This window comes from Rhinoraja longicauda, chromosome 32 (genome assembly GCF_053455715.1).
Source record: "Rhinoraja longicauda isolate Sanriku21f chromosome 32, sRhiLon1.1, whole genome shotgun sequence".
NCBI lineage: Eukaryota > Metazoa > Chordata > Chondrichthyes > Rajiformes > Arhynchobatidae > Rhinoraja > Rhinoraja longicauda.
The window spans coordinates 6,114,226-6,135,138 of record NC_135984.1 but is presented as its reverse complement, the minus strand read 5'-3'; the positions used below and the strand labels follow the sequence as shown (position 1 = coordinate 6,135,138).

General features: G+C 44.8%; 2 protein-coding genes across 3 annotated transcripts in view; one reads left to right on the top strand and one right to left on the bottom strand.

The window, feature by feature from the left end:
- The window catches only part of rps25 (ribosomal protein S25), a 244,761-nt gene extending 224,371 nt beyond the window's left edge, over positions 1-20,390 (top strand). Inside the window, exons 1-5 of one of the 2 annotated variants that reach the window (XM_078426888.1) lie at positions 15,106-15,217; positions 16,085-16,180; positions 18,339-18,522; positions 19,330-19,452; positions 20,329-20,390. In XM_078426888.1, the coding sequence (XP_078283014.1) occupies positions 15,215-15,217; positions 16,085-16,180; positions 18,339-18,522; positions 19,330-19,448 (402 nt within the window). In that variant the 5' untranslated portion in view covers positions 15,106-15,214 and the 3' untranslated portion in view covers positions 19,449-19,452; positions 20,329-20,390. Of the gene's footprint in view, positions 1-15,105; positions 15,218-16,084; positions 16,181-18,338; positions 18,523-19,329; positions 19,453-20,328 lie in introns of those variants that run through there. The other variant, XM_078426889.1, reaches the window with a different exon arrangement.
- trappc4 (trafficking protein particle complex subunit 4) lies at positions 2,815-13,270 on the bottom strand. Its single transcript, XM_078426759.1, has 5 exons — positions 13,084-13,270; positions 10,114-10,288; positions 6,551-6,654; positions 5,261-5,387; positions 2,815-3,050 (listed from the first exon to the last, which is right to left on the bottom strand). The coding sequence occupies exons 1-5, from the start codon at positions 13,256-13,258 to the stop codon at positions 2,972-2,974; spliced, it is 660 nt and encodes a 219-aa protein (XP_078282885.1). The 5' UTR covers positions 13,259-13,270; the 3' UTR covers positions 2,815-2,971.
- Positions 20,391-20,913: the final 523 nt, after the last annotated feature.

Genomic DNA, 20,913 nt, shown 5'->3' with positions numbered 1-20,913 from the left:
CGTATCATAAAAGCAGCCAACATAATCAAAGAATTGTCCCACCCATCATTCCTTCTGCTCCCTGCTCCCATAGAGCAGAAGGTACAGAAGCTTGAAAGTGCGCACCACCAGACTCCGGAAGTTTCTTCCCCTCCGTTATCGGCCTTCTGAATCGACCCTCCATCAGCTCGTGTTCTGTCCGATTCACCTCTACCCCTTTGTGTACATTGGACTTTGTCTATGGTATTCATGCCCTGCAATGCTGAGAACTATATTTTGTACTCTGTATCTTCCCCTTTGCTCTATCTATTGTGCTTGAGTTTGACTTGATTGCATTTATGTATGGTACATCTGATCTGTTTGGATGGCACACAGAACAAAGCTTTTCACTGTACCTCGGAATGTGACAATAATAAACCTAAATCTAGTTAGGAGTTGTAGCAACTTTCGCTGCAACATGATGGTTTCTTCAGCCCCGTCTGCAAAGAGTAACAACATGCTGAACAGCCTAATCATTGCTAGAAGCTCATCCGAACCACTCAGCATTTGCTGATAGAATTCTGATAGATAGATAGCGATACAGCGCAGAAACAGGCCCTTTGGCCCACCGGGTCTGCGCCGCCCTGCGATCCCCGCACATTAACACTATCCTATCCCCACCAGGGACAATTTTTACATTTACCAAGCCAATTAACCAACGTACCTGTACGTCTTTGGAGTGTGGGAGGAAACCGAAGATCTCGGAGAAAACCCACGCAGGTCACGGGGAGAACGTACAAACTCCGTACAGACGGCGCCCGTAGACAGGATCGAACCCGAGTCTCCAGCGCTGCATTCGCTGTAAGGCAGCAACTCTACCGCTGCGCCACCGTGCCTCCCCAAACCTTGTGGCAGATTGCACAATGCCTCCCTCTTGTGGCAGATATATTCATGAGCACTGGTGACACAAGAGATTGCAGATGCTGTAATCTGGAGCAAAATACAAATTGGTGGAACAACGCAGAGTCCTGATGCAGGGTTTCGACACAAAACGTCAACCATCCCGATGCTTCTACAGATGCTGCCTGCTCTGTTGAATTCTTCCAGCAGTTTGTTCTTGACCTGGTCCATCACTGGTATTATCCCCCCACCATCGTAGGGATGTACAAGAGGCGCTGTGTCAAGAAGGCGCCTCATATCATCAAAGAGCCACACCACCCTGCCCACCCTCTCATCTCAGTGTTACCATCCTGAAGAAGGTATAGAAGCCCAAGAACCATTAGCTCCAGATTCAAGAACAGCTTGTTCCCAACAACCTTTGGGACCTTGAACCACCCTGCACCAAAGTTTTGAACTACCGTAACACCTTAGACTTTGTACAAGGCAATATTCATGTTTAGTGAGAGCGTTTCTGTTATCCAGGAACCATGTGCAGGCTGGAGAGACCGTGGCTGGTAAGGTGAACAGAGCATGAGATGTGGGATTGGTGGTGTTAGAGTCATACAGTACAGAAACAGGCTCTTCAGCTCAACATGTCCATGCCAACCAAGATGCCCCTTCTGATCTCATCCCATTTGCCTTCATTTGGCCTCTTAACTTTTCCTATCCATGTACCTGTCCAAGTGTCTTTTAAATATTGTTATCGCACCTGCCTCAACTATCTCCGCTGCCAGCTCATTCCACATACCTCCATCCTCTCACCGTAAACCTATGCCCTCTGATTCTCGATTCCCGTTCCCTGGGTAAAAACTGTGCATTTACCCTATCAATTCATCTCATAACGTTATATACTTCTATAAGATCATCCCATAGCCTCCTGCACTCCAATGAATAAAGTCTTGACAAGGAATAAATCTTTCTCTTATAACTCAGGCCCTTGAGTCCTGGCAACATCGTCATAAATCTTCTCTGCACATTCTCCAGCTCAAATGACACCCATTCCTACAGCAAGGTGACCAAAGCTGAACACAATGCTCCAAATGTGGCCATAACAACATCTTGTACAACTGGAACACAATGTCCCAACTTCTATAAGTAATACACTGAATGAAAAAGGCCAATGTACCAAAAACCTTCTTTACCGCCCTATCTGTGACGCTAATTACACAGAACTGTGTACCTGTACTCCTAGATCACTCTGCTCTACAACACTCCCAAGGGTCCTGCCATTCACTGTGAAGGTCCTGCACTGATTTGGGATTCCCAAAAATCCAACATATCACTTATCTGCATTGAACTCCATTAGCCATTCTTCAATCCACTTGCCCAGCTGATTTAGATCCTGCTGAAATTTTTGATAACCATCTTCAACATCTGTGATACCAGCTACATTAGTGGCAGTTGCAAATTTACTAATCAAGCAAACAATAATGGGCCCAGCACCGATCCCTGAGGCACACCACTCCAGTCCGAAAAGCAACCTCCACCATCACCCTTGGCTTCTTTCTATGAAGCCAATTCTGTATCCAGCCAGCTAGCTCTCCCTGGATGCCATGCGATCTAACCTTCCAGAGTAGCATACTATGTGGAACCTTATCAAAGGCCTTGCTGAGTCCATAACATATATGGCTTTACCTTCATCAACCATCTTGGTTACTTCCCCCAAAAGATTCATGAGACTCGATCTCCCACACACAAAACCACGTTGACTAGCCCACATAAGCCTCTGTCGAGACAAATGCAAAAATATCTTATCCCTCAGAATCCTCTTCAGTAACTCATCTGCCACAGAGGTTAGTGTCACAGGTCTATAGTTCCTAGGCTTTTTCTTGCATCCCTTCCTAGAGGCACATTAGGCACCCTGCAGGCATCTGGCACCGCACCCGTGTCTAATGATGAGTTGAAAGAACAAAGTGATCAGATGCTTACAGTGCATTTATTTCCTATGTACATTTCCCACTTGCATCAAATTACAATTTACTGTATTCAGTTTCCTAGCCCAGTACTACTGAATGCAAAGTAACCCAAAGCCCAATGTAACCCTCTGAAGAGATTACAGCCTGACAGCTGGGGGTCAAGATGTTGTGCCAATTGTTCCAGCTTTTTCTGCTACTTCCAAAGCCACTTTCAAATTCTGTTCAAAGAGATCGCACCTGCAGATAAAAAACAAAGCAGTTAAGCAGGAAAGGTTGTGTTCTAAATTGCACAATTGCACCATGGTTTATAACAATAGTCCACAACCAAGAAGAGGGGTGAAATAATCACTAACGGGAGGAGAGACACAAAATTCTGAAGTGACTCAGCGGGTCAGGCAGCATCTCTGGAGAGCACGGATAGGTGACATTTTGGCTCGGGACCTTTCTTTAGACTGATTCTGAAGATGGGTTCCATCTCAAAAAGTCACCTATCCCATGTTCTCCAGGGATGCTGCTTGACCCGCTGAGTCACCAGAATTTTGTGCCTTTCCTTGGCAAACCAGCATCCACGGGGAGAACGTACAAACTCCGTACAGGCGGCGCCCGTAGTCAGGATCGAACCCGAGTTTCCGGTGCTGCATTCGCTTTAAAGCAGCAACTCTACCGCTGCGCCACCGTGCCACCCTTGTACTGCCAAGTACACTGATGCAGCACCATTGCAGTCTGCCTTACACTTGGAATGCAGTGGTTGAGGACAATGGGTCCCCCACACCTTCTCCAGGTCAAATGAATGGTGGAGTAGACATGATGGGCCGAATGGCGCCAATTCTGCTCCTAAAAACTCATGAACTCAATTAGGGATGGGTAATAAATGCTGGTGACACCCAGATCCTTACAATTAACATATGAAGGAATACATCAGCAATACAGATTTTAAAACATTTAGGTTTGTCAAGTGTTTTAATTGTCACTTTCTTCATCTAGATCTTCCTGTGGGCCCTGATAACCAAGGACCTGTGTCCCGGAACTGTGACCCATATCCTTGACCAGGAACACTTTGGATGTTCCTTGAAGCTTGGAGGGTCTAGCATTCATCTACACCCAAAATACCCCTTGCAGAATGTTCTGCACAAACATTAATTGGAGGCCACCACACGGCGAGTGGATATTTTGTTTACATCCATCAATCTCAAACTATTGTGATGAAAAGAATAAATAACATCTCCCGATACTTTACAAAAACAATGGTCCCATTGTCTCAAGAACACACAGTCACTTGCCCAGTGTAGGGGAATCGAGAACCGGAGGACATAGTTTTAAAGTGAGGTGGGGAGGGGGGGAAGATATAATAGGAACCCGAGGGGTAACTTTTTCATACAAAGGGTGGCGTATGGAATGAGCTGCCGGAGGAGGTAGCTGAGGCAGGTACTATCGCAACATTTAAGAAGCATTTAGACAGGTGCATGGATAGGACAGATTTAGATACGAGCCAAGCACAGGCAGGTGTGACTAGTGTAGATGGGACATGTTGGTTGGTGTGGCAAGTTAGGCCGAAGGGCCTGTTTCCACGCTGTATAACTCTATGAAGTCAATGAACACAATTGCAATAACATACACAATTGCCTAAATGTGTACCGACAGCAACAGTATTTTCTTCAGGACATCAGATTTTTGAGCGGAGTTCCTTCACAGATCAAAGAGTCTTTAAATAATACTGTGTGCGAATAACATGAGAGCAGATGGAAAAGTGAAAGGAACAAATGTGGCAAGGAAAAGCAGTGAATCTAATGATCGGTGATCCTGCACTATTTTGGAACTGAGCTAGGTGAATGTCTACCCCAGCATCTGCAGTGTCCCTGAAGCTGTTAGCTACTTTATAATTAAAGCAGCTGTTGAGGAGGCTGACGGAATAGAATGAATGAGACATGAAACTGCAGATGCTGAAATATTGAGCAAAACACAAATTGCAGGAGGAACTCAGCGGGTCAGGCAGCATCTGTCTGAAGAAGGATCACAACCTGAATTACTGGAGTCTGCAGAAGAGTCGCGGCCTGAAGTGCTGTCTGTCCATTCCCTCCACAGACGCTGTCTGACCCGCTGAATAAAGTTCAGGTTTGAATCTAGAAACAAGGGACTGCAGATGCTGGTTTGCACAAAAGGACACAAAGTGCTGGAGTAACTCAGCAGGTCAGGCAGCATCTTAGGAGAACGTGGATAGGTGACATTTCTGGTCGGGACCCTTCTTCAGACATAAGGGACTGAGGAAGGGTCCCAACCCAAAACGCCACCTATCCATGTTCTCCAGCGATGCTGTCTGGCCTGCTGAGTTAATCCAGCACTTAGTGTCCTTTTAGGTTTCAATCTATCGCAACACTTCACAGTGCAGAGTCATTCCCTCTGAGCTGAAATAAAACCTGTAGGTTCATGATCCCTCCTCAGAGACCCACCTGATTGGCATCTCAAGAGAGTAGAACGGGTTTTTAAGAGCATAGTCCGAATAAATTTCGTAAATCTTCCGGAGGAGGGAATCAATCCCAGCTTGTCGAGGGTCGGCCAACACAATGAACTTAATTCCTTTAATGAAAAAAACGAGAATAAATGCACATCACATAAAGAGAAGCTTCAGCGGTAAACCTTCTGAAAATTGCTCAAGGACAATGAGGTTATTTTATTGAAAGTCAGTAATGACAGAACTTTTCAGTGGAAAAACACAACCATAGAATGACGCAAAAGGAGAAACCTTCCATCCTGTGCCCACTCTGTAACAGAGCTTTTTGTTTAATCCTCACCCTCTGATCTTCCCCACAGCCTCCAGAATGGTCCAGGTCATAACCATTCATTTGGCAAGAAGCATTTTTCTCGCAGCAACACCCACCACACCTCGATCACGTTAAATACGTCCTCTGCCAAAGCGGAACAGCTTCTCGCTGTCATCCCAGTCACGATCCTGTACATCCTGTATCAAATCCTCTCCCCATCCTCTGTTCCAAGGAGCAAAGTCCCAATTTCTCCGACTTAACTTTGCAACCAAAACACCTCAGCCCCAAAATGATTCCGAGGGCCTCGCCTTCGTCCCAAACTTCCCGACTCCTTCAGTCAGAGTCACCTGGATGAATGGATTATACTATTTACTTTATTATCACATGCGGCACGTCACAGTGAGATTCTTTGTTTTACATACCCAAAGTATGCAAAGAGTCACCACATGTAGGGCGCCAACAATGTTACAAAGCATTTCATTTATTCCCCAATGGGTCCCTCTTTGTTCTCAGTGCACCCCCAAGCTGGGTTCTCCTTTGTTCTTGCGCCACCCCCCCTCCCCCCCCGTCTCCACACTGGGTCCCTCTCTTTGTTCAGTGCACCCCCATGCCGGGTTCTCCTTTGTTCTCGCGCCGCTCCCATCTCTCCCCCACACTGTGTCCCTCCTTGTTCTCGGCAGAGCGTGCAACTACCAGCACCCACGTGGCCCGTCCGACCGCCAGCACCCTCCGCCAGCCCAATCCTCGACCGCCAGCACCCATGACCTAGATTTGGTTACCAACCCTCCTACCGGCGAGAAATGGTTTCCAACGGATTGTTAAAACTATCTGCATCATTGACCACCGTGAATATAGAGATAACAAAATGGACGCGCTATCCCAACAATGAAAAATTTATGTGTTATGGGGAGAAAGGGGCATGGATGAAGAAATCTGAAGCATTAAACAGAGCGTTAATATAAACACCATGCTATTCACCTGTTAGGGTTTGAAAGCAATGCAGCTTGAAAGTGTCTGTTTCTAGTACTTCAATCCCAGAACTTCCAGGCTCCGGAGACAACTGGGAACCAATTGCAAACAACCTGAGAACATAAATAAAATAGTCAATTTGTGACTTAAGTGTGTTAATTATTAGAATCCTTCCAAAAACCTCCCCTCCCACACACAAAAAAGCAGAGCATATTTCTACCAGTACTGATAGCATTAATGACAAAATATGTTGTTAAACATTGTGCATCTAATATTTAATTACTAAACACTGATTGTGATGGGTCTGGTAATTTTCTCCCTTGGGACATACAGACTCTCAGCCAGTCTGTACACGGACAAGAATAGCAGCACAATGGGGCAGTTGGTAGAGACCCGGGATCTATCCTGACCTCGGGTGCTGTCTGTGTGGAGTTTGTACTTCTCCCTGTGTGACCATGCTGTATCTCAGAACAAAATGAGTGGATTTTCTGGATTACCCACATAGATGGAAAGTTGACAAAATGTCAGAAGCTTTTTATTTTGTGAAAAATTAGATCAACATTTCAGACATGTTCGGGTCTTTGAAATTGGGCCCAACAGAATTCACATACCACCACTTAAAAATTGGAGATATGGAATAAACAGAAACATACAAAATAGGTGCAAGAGTAGGCTATTTGGCATTTCGAGTCAGCACCTCCATTCAATATGATCATGGCTGATCATCCAAAATCAGTATCCCGTTCCTGCTTTCTCCCCATATCCCTTGATTCTGTTAGTCCTAAGAGTTATATCTAACTCTCTCTTGAATAATAAAATGCACTTTTGGGCACTATGTGAGAACATTTTTAAAGTAAATGAATTAATACTTTTTCGTTCTTGATGCAGATGCAGATGATGCGGTTTTGTGGTATGGAGAATAATGATGCAGCTACTTTCTAGGAACATAATCCCCACCCACCCCTTCCTGCAGTGCAGGGGGGGGGGACGGATTACACTAAACCCCACATCTACATCGTTGATGTAGTTTGTGAGCAGCGGGGGATCTTGTATCAGGTACGAATGCCTACAGCCTCTCATTAATCACAAATTCAAGCCAAAAATAACCTGATTATTTTTAGTCCTAGTACCTGTTTTCTACCCAAGTTCACTTCAGTATATCACCGCCAAAGCGTTGTGTCCTAACATTACCTCTTTAATGTTATAAGTCAGACCTTATTAAAAACCTTCTGAGAGTCCAAATACCACCTGTACTGCTAGTTACAACTTTTTTTAAAAAACAACAAATTTTTCAAAAATGAAATTGATCTGCTGACATTTGGTTAAAGGGCCTGTCCCACTCAGGCAATTTTAAGGCGACTGCCGGGGACTAGGCTGTCGCCGACAGTTCGCCAGGGTGTCGCGGGCATGATCATGAGGAGTCTTCCAAAAATCGTAGTGGATCTCGGCGCGTCGCTGAGAAATCATCCGCTTGAAATTTCTCGGCGACAGCTGGCTTGTCGCCCGGTATCGTTGCTTATTGCGGGCGCTGTCGCATGCTGTCCCCAGGTTTGCTAGGTTCTCTTAAGATGCATTTAGAAGCACATAATATTAAAATAAGTAAAGTCATTTCAAAATACCATAAAATTGTTGTGTTTAAACAATTTATTTACCGTCAGGACATTTGACAGGTAGATTGGAGGCGACAGTTTGACAGTCAGGTAAGCGTGGGAATTTTCGCGATGTTTATGGCCATCAGCCATTACATTTAAAGTGGGCTCCAAACCCAGATATGCAACCCAGAAACCAGATATGCATCTCCCTTACATTTTCAAAGAATGCCCACACACTTTTCACAAAAATCCACATAACCACTTTTTAAATTTTTTTTTTTAATACAGCTATTAGTAAACTGGAAGTAAATCCAGTTTATGCCTTGTTACAGTGAAGCTTGGTTTTTAAGTAACCCATACAAGGTGTTATAGTTCAAAACTCTCAAGTACTTACCGACTTGTCAGTGATTTCAGCGAAAATCAGGATGCCGGAGAAGCATTGACAGCGTGTGAATTTTCGCGATGTTTCCGAAGACGGTGTAATCTCGACCTGACTCGGCATTGTCGTGGTCATTGTCGTCGGGTAAAAGAAAATTTTGGCGATCTGCTACAACTTTGACAGTCGCCGGCAGTCGCCAAAAAAATCGCCTAAGTGGGATAAGCCCTTAACTTTTTATCTACACGGACACTCCAGAAAATCTAACAATTTAGTTCAGAGATATAGCACGGTCACACAGGGAGATCATACAAACTCCACACAGACAGCATCTGAGGTCAGGATCGAACCCGGGTCTCTGGCACTGTATGGCAATCTCACTTTCAAAAATCCATCGTTATTTGACCCATTTTCTAAAAGTTCCATGACCACTCATTAATAGATTCCAGCATTTTCCCTACTACTGATGTCAGACTAACCATTCCAGGATCTAAGTAACTTTGGAAAATAACAACCAGTGTATCTTATCTCTCCACAGACACCTCTTTCAAATACATTAAAATGAGATTAACAGGTCCTGAAGAGTTATTGCCTTCCATAACTTTTTCAAATATTTTTTTTTCTAATGATAATTTCTTTGAGATTTTGATTTGTTTCATATTCAAGTGATTTTCTGTTTCATCTGCAAAGAGGGACAGAATATTTGCTTTATTTAACTGCCATTTCCTTATTCCCCAATTTTCATGTTCATATATTATAAGAACAAAATTAGGCCATTCAGCCCATCAAGGCGACTCTGCCATTCAATCATGGCTGATCTACAGTATCTTTCCCTCTCAACCCGATTCTCCTGTCTTCTCCCCATAACCCTTGACACCCTTACTGATCAAGAATCTGTCATTCTCCATCTTAAAAATACCCAATGACTTGGCCTCCACAGCCATCTGTTGGCAATAAATTCCAGATTCACCACCTTCTGCGAAAGAAATTCCTCTTCATCTTCTTTCTAGAGGTACATCCTTTTATTCTGAGGCTATGCCTTCGGGTCCTTGACTCTCCCACTAGTGGAAACATCCTCCCCACATCCACTCAACCCAGGTCAATCACTATTCAGTAAATTTCAATGAGGTTCTTCCTCATCCTTCTAAACCCCAGCGAGTTGAAGCCCAGTGCCATCAAACACTCATCGTACATTAACCCAATCATCCTTGGGACTATTCTCGTAAATCTCCTCTGGCTCCTCTCCAATGCCAGCACATCCTTCCTCAGATATGGGTCCAAACCTGCTCACATTACACCAACTGCGGTCTGACCAGTGCGTTGTAAAGTCAGAGCATTACATCCCTGTTTTTTTTTGTTTATATAATAAGGGATTCTTCACCTCTTCCCTACTTCCACTGTCAAATCCCTTTTAATTATATCAGTTCCATTTTTAGTCTTCCAGCGCCTTTAAAAAAAAAATGCTTGGCGCAACTTTAGAATATGACCTAGGAGGGTCTTTTTCGGTTGAAACACAATAGAGCACTTAAGAGCAATAACAAAGTACATCAAGATTTATAATCAATCCTGTACAGTTAAGTTTTTTTTCCTGACATTAAACTTACGAGTGAAACATGGAGGCCAGCATTAATTTCTCATTGGATGTCAAACGAGGGCGTCCAAACCGAATTGCCAAAGGGTAATTAAAAGAGGTGTTCAGATACTCCAGCACATCTCTGTTCTCAGTCATGTACCTTCCATTTACATCCATGCCATTGACTGAAAGCACTGCATATCCAACTGAGGGAAACAAGAAAAAGGTAAAAATGAAACTCCATCACCCAAAAAGTGGACATGAGCACTCATTGTGAATCAAAACATATAGTGCTGGAGGAACTCAGCAGGTCAAGCAGCATCTGTGATGGGAATCCACAGAATACATGGCGGGTTGGCACCTATTGTGAAGACTTAAGGGGTGAAAGCCAGAAAAGATTTTCTTCCCCTAATCCATCAGTCCGAAGGACACAACCCGAAACGTTGTCTGACCATTCCCTCAGTTTCACTGCCCCTTCTGTGGAAGCCATGGCCATTTTAACTCCCCCTCCCATTGCCACACTGACCTTTCTGTCCTGGCCCTCCTCCACTGTCAGAGTGAGGCCAAACGCAAATTGGAGGAACAGCACCTCAGATTTCACTTGGGCAGCTTACAACCCAGTGGTATGAAAATTGATTTCTCTCACTTTAAGTAACCCTTGATTTTCTTCTCTCTCCATCGCTCCCCCACCCTAGTTCTCCGACTAGTTTTGTCCTCATTAAATATTACTGATTGTATGGCCCCATGTCACCTTCCCCTCCCTAATAATGAACCATTCTACATTTCCTTGATCATCATCCCCTTTGGTCTGTCTTTTTCCCACTTCACCCTTCCATATCTCTCGTTTTCCTCTCCCCTGAATCACAGCCTGAAGAAGGGTCTCGACCGAAACATCATATTCCTTCTCTTCAGAGATGCTAACTGTCCTGCTCCAGCATTTTGTGTTTATCTTCATTTTAAACCAGCAATGAAGCATTCTACATTTCCTTGATCATCGTCTGCTTTGACCTGTTATTTAGACACCTTACATATTTTTTGTCAACCATCTTTATCTCTAATTTCCCTCTCCCTTGACTCCCAGTCTGAAGAAGGGTCAGCCTGGGCCTAGCCTCACCTGTTCCTGAAACAGACACAAAACCACGGAGTAACTCAGCGGGTCAGACAGCAACTCTGGAGAAAAGGAATAGGCGTCTTGACCCAAAGGGTCACCCATTCCTTCTCTCCAGAGATGCTGCATGTCCCGCTAAATTACACCAGCATTTTGCATTTATCTTCGGTTTAAACCAGCATCTGCAGTTCCTTCCTACACACCTGGCAACTTTAAAGTGGCTGCAGAACCTTGAACTTCCAGCGCTTCCCAGATTCTGAAATTAGTTTAACCACCCAGGGGTTGGGTCTGGTCTAGGTTCGGCTAGGATAGACACAAAGTGCTGAAGTAACTCAGCAGGTCAGACAGCATCTACGGAGAAAAGGAATAGTGTAGGAAGGAACTGCAGATGCTGGTTTAAATAGTAGACACAAAAAGGCTGGAGTAACCCAGCGGGTCAGACAGTATCTCTGGAGAAAAGAAATAGTTGAGTTTTTGGGTCGAGACGCCTATTCCCTCTCTCCAGAGATGCTGTCTGACCCGCTGAGTTACTCCATGGTTTTGTGTCTACTATTTAAACCAGCATCTGCAGTTCCTTGCTACACTATTCCTATTCCTTCTCTCCAGAGATGCTGTCTGACCCGCTGAGTTACTCCAGCTTTTTATAGACAATAGGTGCAGGAGTAGGCCATTCGGCCCTTCGAGCCAGCACCGCCATTCAATGTGATCATGGCTGATCATTCTCAATCAGTACCCCGTTCCTGCCTTCTCCCCATACCCCCTGACTCCGCTATCCTTATGAGCTCTATCTAGCTCTCTCTTGAATGCATTCAGATAATCGGCCTCCACTGCCTTCTGAGGCAAAGAATTCCACAGATTCACAACTCTCTGACTGAAAAAGTTTTTCCTCATCTCCGTTCTAAATGGCCTACCCCATAGTCTTAAACTGTGTCTATCTTCTAATTAAACCAGCATCTGCAGTTCCTTCCTAGTCAAGTCAAGTCAATTTTATTTGTAAAGCACATTTAAAAACAACCCACGTTGACCAAAGTGCTGTACATCAGTTCAGGTACTAAGAACGAACAAACAATGGCACACAAACATAACAGCACATACATAAACAGTTCACAGAGGGCCTCAAACGCTAGGGAGTTTACACTAATCCCATTCCTTCTCTCCAGAGATGTTGTCTGACCCTCTGAGTTACTCCATGGTTTTGTGTCTACTAATTAAACCAGCATCTGCAGTTCCTTCCTACACTATTCCTGTTCCTTTTCTCCAGAGATGCTGTCTGACCCTGAGTTACTGGACCATGGTTTTGTGTCAATCTTCTAATTAAACCTACATCTGCAGTTCCTTCCTACACTATTCCAATTCCTTTTCTCCAGAGATGCTGCCTGACCCGCTGAGTTACTCCATAGTTTTGTGTCTACTATTTAAACCAGCATCTGCAGTTCCTTCTTACACTATCTATGTCTATTGCTGTTCCTTCTCTCCAGAGATGCTGTCTGACCCACTGAGTTGGTTTTGTGTCTACTATTTAAACCAGCATCTGCAGTTCCTTCCTACACTATTCCAAGGTATTTATTCACAAAATGCTGGAGTAACTCAGGCAGGTCAGGCAGCATCTCAGGAGAGAAGCAATGGGACCATTCCAGGTCAGCTGCCTGACCTGCTGAGTTACTCCAGCATTTTGTGAATAAATACCTTCGATTTTGTACCAGCATCTGCAGTTATTTTCTTATCCTACACTGTTCCCATTCCTTCTCTCCAGAGATGCTGCCTGACCCTCTGGGTTACTCCATGGTTTTGTGTCTGTTTCAGCGACAGGTGAGGCCTAGGCCCCAGGCTGACCGCGGCGTTTCCTGGTATCAGGAGCCGCCGCCCACGCTCCGCCGCCCGGCCCGGCCTCACCTTTGATGCCATCCCTCTGTCCGAAAGACACCACCACCCGCTCGTCGTACACCTTCAGCACCAGGTCCAAGGGATAGCTGAAGGTCTTCTCCACGTCGGTGCGGGGCGAGTAATTGTCATGCTGGTAGACCAAGCCACCGGCTTTGTTCACCACGTACACACTGAACACCACCATGGCCGCCCGCTCCCTCCCTCCCTCCCCACGGCCGTCTGGGAAATGTAGTCTACCTCACAGACCAGACACAAAGTGCTAGAGTAACTCAGCAGGACAGGCAGCATCTCTGGAGAGAGGGAATGGGTGATGTTTTGGGTCGAGAGACCCTTCTTCAGACTGAGAGTCAGGGGGAGGGGAAGGAAACTAGAGATGTGGAAGGGCAAGGTGCGAAAACGACAGATCAAAGCAGATAGTGATCAAATAAAAATGTAGGTAGACACAAATTAGACAATAGGTGCAGGAGGAGGCCATTCGGCCCTTCGAGCCAGCATCGCCATTCAATGTGATCATGGCTGATCATTCTCAACCAGTACCCCGTTCCTGACTTCTCCCCATACCCCCTGACTCCGCTATCCTTAAGAGCTCTATCCAACTCTCTCTTGAATGCATTCAGAGAATTGGCCTCCACTGCCTTCTGAGGCAGAGAATTCCACAGATTTACAACAGATTTGGTCTTAGAATAGACAATAGACAATAGGTGCAGGAGGAGGCCATTCGGCCCTTCGAGCCAACACCGCCATTCAATGTGATCATGGCTGATCATTCTCAGTCAGTACCCCGTTCCTGCCTTCTCCCCATACCCCCTGACTCCGCTATCCTTAAGAGCTCTATCCAACTCTCTCTTGAATGCATTCAGAGAATTGGCCTCCACTGCCTTCTGAGGCAGTGAATTCCACAGATTCACAACTCTCTGACTGAAAAAATGTATCCTCATCTCCGTTCTAAATGGCCTACCCCATATTCTTAAACTGTGGCCCCTGGTTCTGGACTCCCCCAACATTGGGAACATGTTTCCTGCCTCTAGCGTGTCCAACCCCTTAATAATCTTATATGTTTCGATAAGATCCCCTCTCATTCTTCTAAATTCCAGTGTATATAAGCCTAGCCGCTCCAGTCTTTCAACATATGACAGTCCCGCCATTCCGGGAATTAACCTAGTAAACCTACGCTGCACGCCCTCAATAGCAAGAATATCCTTCCACAAATTTGGAGTAACTCAGAGGGTCAGGCAGCATCTCTGGAGAGAAGGCATTTCATAGAGTTGGAGGGCAGGAGGAATCACAGAGGGGGAGCAGTAGTGAGATTGCATGTTGCTGAACTCGTCGAAGAGAGGATGAGAACTTCTTCAAAGTAGACATACCTTGAGGAGAATTCGCAGTGGAGCGGCAAGATGTGTAAATGTAGAAAATGTAGAAAAAAAGAAAATGTAGAATGGTTCATTGTGTAAGAAGGAACTGCAGATGATGGTTTGCACCGAAGATAGACACAAATCAAATCTGACAATCAAATCAAAAATTACATTCTTGATTAGTGTTGGTGTCAGAGATTAAGGGGAGAAGACCGGAGAATGGGGTTAGGAGGAGAGAGAGATAGATCAGCCATGATTGAATGGCAGATGGGCCGAATGGCCTAAATCCTACTAATCCTTATGACCTTATGCTGGAGTAACTCAGCGGGACAGGCACCATCTATGCCATGGAGAGGAATGGGTGATGTTTCAGGTCGGGACCCTTCAGCCTGAGAGTCAGGGAGGGGAGATTCCATTATTAAGGGGTTGGACACGTTAGAGGCAGGAAACATGTTCCCAATGTTGGGGGAGTCCAGAACAAGGGTCCACAGTTTAAGAATATGGGGTAGGCCATTTAGAACGGAGATGAGGAAAACCCTTTTCAGTCAGAGAGTTGTGAATCTGTGGAATTCTCTGCCTCAGAAGGCAGTGAGGAGGCCAATTCTCTGAATGCATTCAAGAGAGAGCTAGATAGAGCGGGAGGAGGTTGTGTTGTGTTGTGCGCGCGGCAGCCGGCGGGGGGCGCCGTTCCGCGCCGCCGACCGGAAGCGGCCGGGCGGCGCTGGGGTTTCCTGGGCTGAAGGCGCACGGGCTCTTCCTTTCGCCTCCGACATCTTGAAAGCGGCAGCATGGTGAGGGAGCGCCGCGGGTAGTGAGGGTGCGCCGGGGGTGAGGGAGCGCCGGCGTGGGTGGGGTGAGGGAGCGCCGGGGTGGGTGGGGTGAGGGAGCGCCGGGGTGGGTGGGGTGAGGGAGCGCCGGGGTGGGTGGGGTGAGGGAGCGCCGGGTAGTGAGGGATCGCCGCGGTAGTGAGGGATCGCCGCGGTAGTGAGGGAGCGCCGGGGTGGGGGGTGAGGGAGCGCCGGGGTGGGGGGTGAGGGAGCGCCGGGGTGGCTCTGCCTCTGGGCTGGACCACCAGACACGGGAGCGCCGGCTGGATGATGTCTCGGGGCCGGGCTGCAGCCAAGGCCGGGCTTCAGGGCCTAGCCGCCCACCAGTGCTCCCTGCAGCCCCGGCACCCAGTGACAGTGACTGCCCGGCCCGGGGGTTATCACAGCAGGCAGTCTGAAGGAGGGTCTGGACACGTCACCTATTCCAGAGATGCCATTTGACCCGCGGAGTTACTCCGGCTCTCACAGGGAGAGTTGCACAAAATGCCCTGATCGTCTCTGGTGTAAGAAGCAACAGCGGGCCATGATCAGATTGTGAGGGGGAAGAGAGAGTGGGTTCAAGGCACAAGGACTGAGATAGTGGCCAGGCCTTTATGGCGAATAATGTGGGAGCCAACCCCACAAGGAGGTGAAGGCTTGGCTTTCCCCTCCTGCAATTCTATTTTTTAAACACCGAGATTGATTCAAGACGCAGACCCGATGTCGTGGCCCAGATCAGCATGCAGTGGCACTGGTTGGACTTCCACCTGGTTAGGTTAACTGTTTGGAAGCACTGGTTTTGAAAATAAATATTACAGGTAAATGAAAATAAAGAACTGTTTTTGTTTATAGCCTCCTAAAGATGACAAGAAGAAGAAAGATGGAAGTAAAGGGGGCAAAAAGGACAAAGATCCAGTGAACAAGACTGGAGGCAAGGCCAAGAAGAAGGTGTGCCTTAAATGTATCTTGCTTTACGTTGCAATGTACAGCAAAGGAATTGGTATCGATTGAAATGAAGAAACTAATATAAAATGCGGCTTGGGGTGCAAAAGGATCTATTTGAACACTCCATTCTGCACTCTTATTTATTTGCTTGCATTAGTTGATATGTTCATGTGTCAGTCTGTCGAAGGGTTCTGGTGCAAAATGGCACCTATCCATTTTCTCCAGAGATGCTGCCTGACCCACTGAGTTACTACAGCATTTTGTCAGTGTTTGAACAGTTACTTGTTTGTTTTCTGCAGATGCTTATTTTGGCGTAGTATCTCCATTTATTATTGGATTTTTAAGCACTAATAATTGGATGACTGCATTTTAAAAGTCAACACCCAAGTAAATTGAGTTTGAGGTGGAGTGGGATTGATCTTGTGTTACAGCCCTGAAAAATGAATCTTAATTGATTTTGAAACAAATGCAATAGAAGGTGGACCTGGTGTTTTTCTTTAAATGACACATGGTACATTTCGTCAGCTCATATCTCTATAGTGTGTGTGTGTATATATACATATATAGTTACAAAAGTACTGGAGAAACTCCGATCAGGCAGCACCTGTGGAGGGAAATGTACAGTTGACGCAAAATATTATGCATCCATTTCCTTCCATTAATGCTGCCTGATCTGCTGAGTTCCCCCAACAGTTTGTTTTTTCACTCAAGATTCCAGCAACTGCTGTCTCCAAATTCCAAAGGATATGTTAATCTTTTTTTTAAATGTAAAAGTTTGTATGTAAAGCAGCAATATAAGCACGATAGTCCCAATGGTTTACTTAACGACCCTTCCCCAGAAAATGTGTTACTTGTGGCAAGCAATTGTACATTTGGTGAATCTTGGTTTATTGTGTTGGCTCGGAGGCCATGTGGCTTATTCTAACAAAGCTGAGTATATTTCAATAGCGGGTTGTATCATTACCATCTTGATCAGAGTGATTTACACCTTTTTGCTGATTTATCGATCTGCTACTTGCCGTTTTATTGACATTATGGGGACATTGCCTTTTTGCAAAATATGCTTCCTTTAATGAAGCTTATTTGATCAGTTTTTTGTTAATTCAATCATTCTCAGATCTCCAGTTAAAAGTGCAGTATTGTGCAAACAGCTTCTGCAATATCCACTGACTACTTGCCGCCACCTTCAGCAGTGGGGAACACGCTGGAATCCATTCATTGGATCAGGATAGTGCAATTGGCAAGGTCAATTTGGGATTTTGGAAATTGTGTTAGATACATCTTGTTTTTGAGGCTGTAACAAACAGATCAGGAAGGGTAAGGTGTTTTTGTGCACTTTTATAAGGTCCTCAATAGAGTGGCAGGTCAGATGATTAGGTCGCCATTGGGTGAATTTTTGGTCACCACTCTAAAGGCCGTGATTGCATTGGATGGAGCTTGGAGGAGATTTGCCAGGAAGTCCATGTCATGGAATGTGTCCATTATGAGAGACTGATGGCTGGGTTTGTTGAACTGTGCAATGTTACTATGGGGCCTGATGGAGCAGATGCAGGAACTTTGTTACTCCTGCCTGGAATGTCTACATTAAAGGGTCCATTCAGGTCAGAGTTGAGAAGGTGACTGGAGGGTGAATATATTCAAGGCAGGGGTCCATAAAGGGATGTGGGATTAGTATTGCAAAGTGATGTTGAAGTAAAACATCGGTCATGATCTTATAGAATGGCAGAGCTAGTGTGTGGTTCTGAATGGCCCTCACCTCTTCCTGTTAACTGGATGGGGGTACACCAATGTTGTAGTTGGGACTAGCGGATGCCTGCTCTCCAACTGTTTTGTACAGTTAATTACAAAATATTAGCAAAGTGCAGAGCCTTGGCTAGTTTTATTGTTTAATGCTAAATCAATCCTAAAAACAAAATATTGGATGATTCAGTAGGGCAGGCAGCATAAAAGAATAACCTTTGAGCTGTTGCATCTGTTCAGCGGGATAACTATTTACTGTTGTAATGGAAAGCATCAACGTGAACTCTAGTAGCTGGATGTCATAGAGGCAATGTTGCCTTAGATGTGTACTGGCTTTTCTGTTGATACTTGAATTGAAATAGAAAACTTGTTAATAGCACAGTTTTACCTTGTTAACTCCAATCCTTGTTTTATTGAGTAGAAGTGGTCAAAAGGAAAAGTAAGAGACAAGCTGAACAACCTGATCCTGTTCGACAAAGCCACCTATGAGAAACTCTTGAAAGAGGTACCCAACTACAAACTAATCACACCTGCGGTCGTCTCTGAAAGACTAAAGATCAGAGGTTCTCTGGCCAGGGCTGCCCTTCAAGAGCTCCTTTCAAAGGGTAAATTGCATCCCTTGTACCTTTCACTCTTTTTGTGTAAGACTATGTTTGTGATATGATGCAGTGGGAGGGGGTAGATGGCAGAATGACAAGCCACTGTATTGCACTGAAGAGACGTCCACTGTTAATAACTTGCTTATTTGCAAATAGTGACTTGTGCATCCATTAATGTTAGTAATCTGGCCTGATTGTGAATGCAAAATTTCAAATTCCCTTTGAGTGATTTGTAATCTCTGTATCCACTCTTCCCTTTTGGCCTTATCTGTGCTGTGTACCAACCCTGCTTGGACAATTGAATGTCAAAAGTTTGTGGGGTGGATACATTGATGAGAGATCCGCTTATCCAGTAACAGTGCCAGTGGGCTGTGGGCCCTAAAGCTTTGCATGGTATTTTGGGGGATTTTCAGTAGATGGTCCCAGGGGCAATGGAATTTGCACTCGGGGTAGAATCTGCACTGTGAACAAGCTGCACTGAGATAGCACCTTGTATCTCAATTTTTGTCCATCATACACTGCTGTTGGTCATCCACTCGACCGAGAGAGCCTCTGCTTAGTTTAATGGGTATTTGTGGATTCTGGGGTTCATCTTTGATTCCCCTTTTCCTCATTGGAAAGCCATTGTACAACCTCCAACTTTAGTTTTGCATCTGAGGGATAAGCATCAGTTTCTTCTACATCTCTGTAGTTCTGAGTGGATTCAAGACCCAAGGTGCAATCTCAAACCAAGGCTGTTAAAGATTTTGATTAGTGATAATGGAGTGATTTGTATTGCAGGTCTGGATTTCTCATAATGTTCCTGTTTTGTAGGGATGATCAAGCTGGTGTGCAAACACAGAGCGCAGGTCATCTACACGCGGAACACCAAGGGAGGGGATGCCCCGGTCGCCGCCACTGCTGCTGCTGCTGCTGTTGTTGATGATGCATAAACAGGTAATGCGTGCCCAAACGGACTACCTTTTCTGTTCCCTACCCTTTGCTTTAGTCTGAAGGCAAATTTCTTGGGTTTTGAGCTTGTCGCTGGTAAATGTTATGTTCTTTGAGTCTGCATGGACCTCTCACAAAAATTACTTATTGCATTGAAAGGAAAGGCACATGTGTTTAATGGGATCTGGGAGTTCTTGTATATAAATTCAATTTGACATGCAGGTCAGGTAGCAGAGATTATGTTTCATCCTGTGGAAGAATCTAGAGCGGGTCAATATTTAAAAAGGGCTTGTCCAATTAAGACGGTCTGATTATATAGAGCTCTGGTGAGACTGCAGCTGGAATATTACTGGTGTGATTCCCATACATAAGGAAGGATATGAACAAGGGGCTGCTGCAAAGGTTTACTGGGTTCATGGTCTCCCGTGTTTGTCCTATAAGTGAGACATTTAGAATGATCTTCTTGAAAAATGCAAACTCCTAATAGGACTTGACTGCACTGACGCAGGGTTGGTTTCCCTTCACTGAAGTGCTGAGAACCAGGAGAGGGCTGTTTGGGACAGATGAAGGCAGCTGGTGATGAATTGCTGGAAAACTGGGATCAGTCACTGAATATATTCTGCAGACTTTTTGATTTAAGATGAGTGCAAGAAAGTGACACCAAGGGAAAAATACAGCCATTGTATTTGAATTGTGGCCGGTGTAAGGGTTTGTGCGTATTTTGCATATTGTTATCAAGGGTGCCCTCATTGAATACTGTTAAATGAACTTGGCTATTATCTTAAGATTTAGTAGAACATTAATCTCAATTATTACCTACATAGAATTAAAGCCCACGTTTCCTCCTAGATATGAATATGATTATTACTCTGACTTTTTCAGGTTCTGGGATGGATTGCAAGTGAAGATATTGGAAAACGGAAAATAAAATATAACATACATTTGTCATTTGTTTTGAGTTGTTACTTGTGCTTCACTAGAAATCAGTCTCTGCATTGCTTATTTCTTGAGCAGAATGGAAGATTATTTTTCTATTTGTACTAATGCAACCATTTTAAAATATACTGCAGTACCCCAGAGCATTCCAAGTTATTTTTAGGCCTTATTGAATTCAATGTCTTTCTTGCAGGGTAGGTCAAATCATGCTGTGTGTATAATGTAGGAATCCTTTGCTTATTAAAAGCAGTCCATCTTCATAGTGTTGCCTCTGCTTATAAGCTATTAATCGAGTTAATTATAATACAAATAAAAGGCTGAATATTACATTAGGTTATTAAATCAGTATCTATGGCAGTTGTTAGCTGCATTATTTATTGTAGATCCTGCCATTACATCTCTGATGATCGTGATAGTTTTATTGGCTGTTGGATAATGATTTTTGGTCAATTGTGAACAGTAACCCTTTAGGCTTTTTAGCATTTTTCCACTACGATAATGCACAATCATTTATCTTCAGTTTGATTAGAC

Coding starts and splice junctions, on each gene's coding strand:
- trappc4 (XM_078426759.1), bottom strand. CDS start 13,258: ATGGTGGTGTTCAGTGTGTACGTGGTGAACAAAGCCGGTGGCTTGGTC. Junction 10,289..13,083: donor ACAGAGGGATGGCATCAAAG/GTGAGGCCGGGC, acceptor TGTTTCCCTCAG/TTGGATATGCAGTGCTTTCA. Junction 3,051..5,260: donor TCTCTTGAGATGCCAATCAG/GTGGGTCTCTGA, acceptor TTTTATCTGCAG/GTGCGATCTCTTTGAACAGA.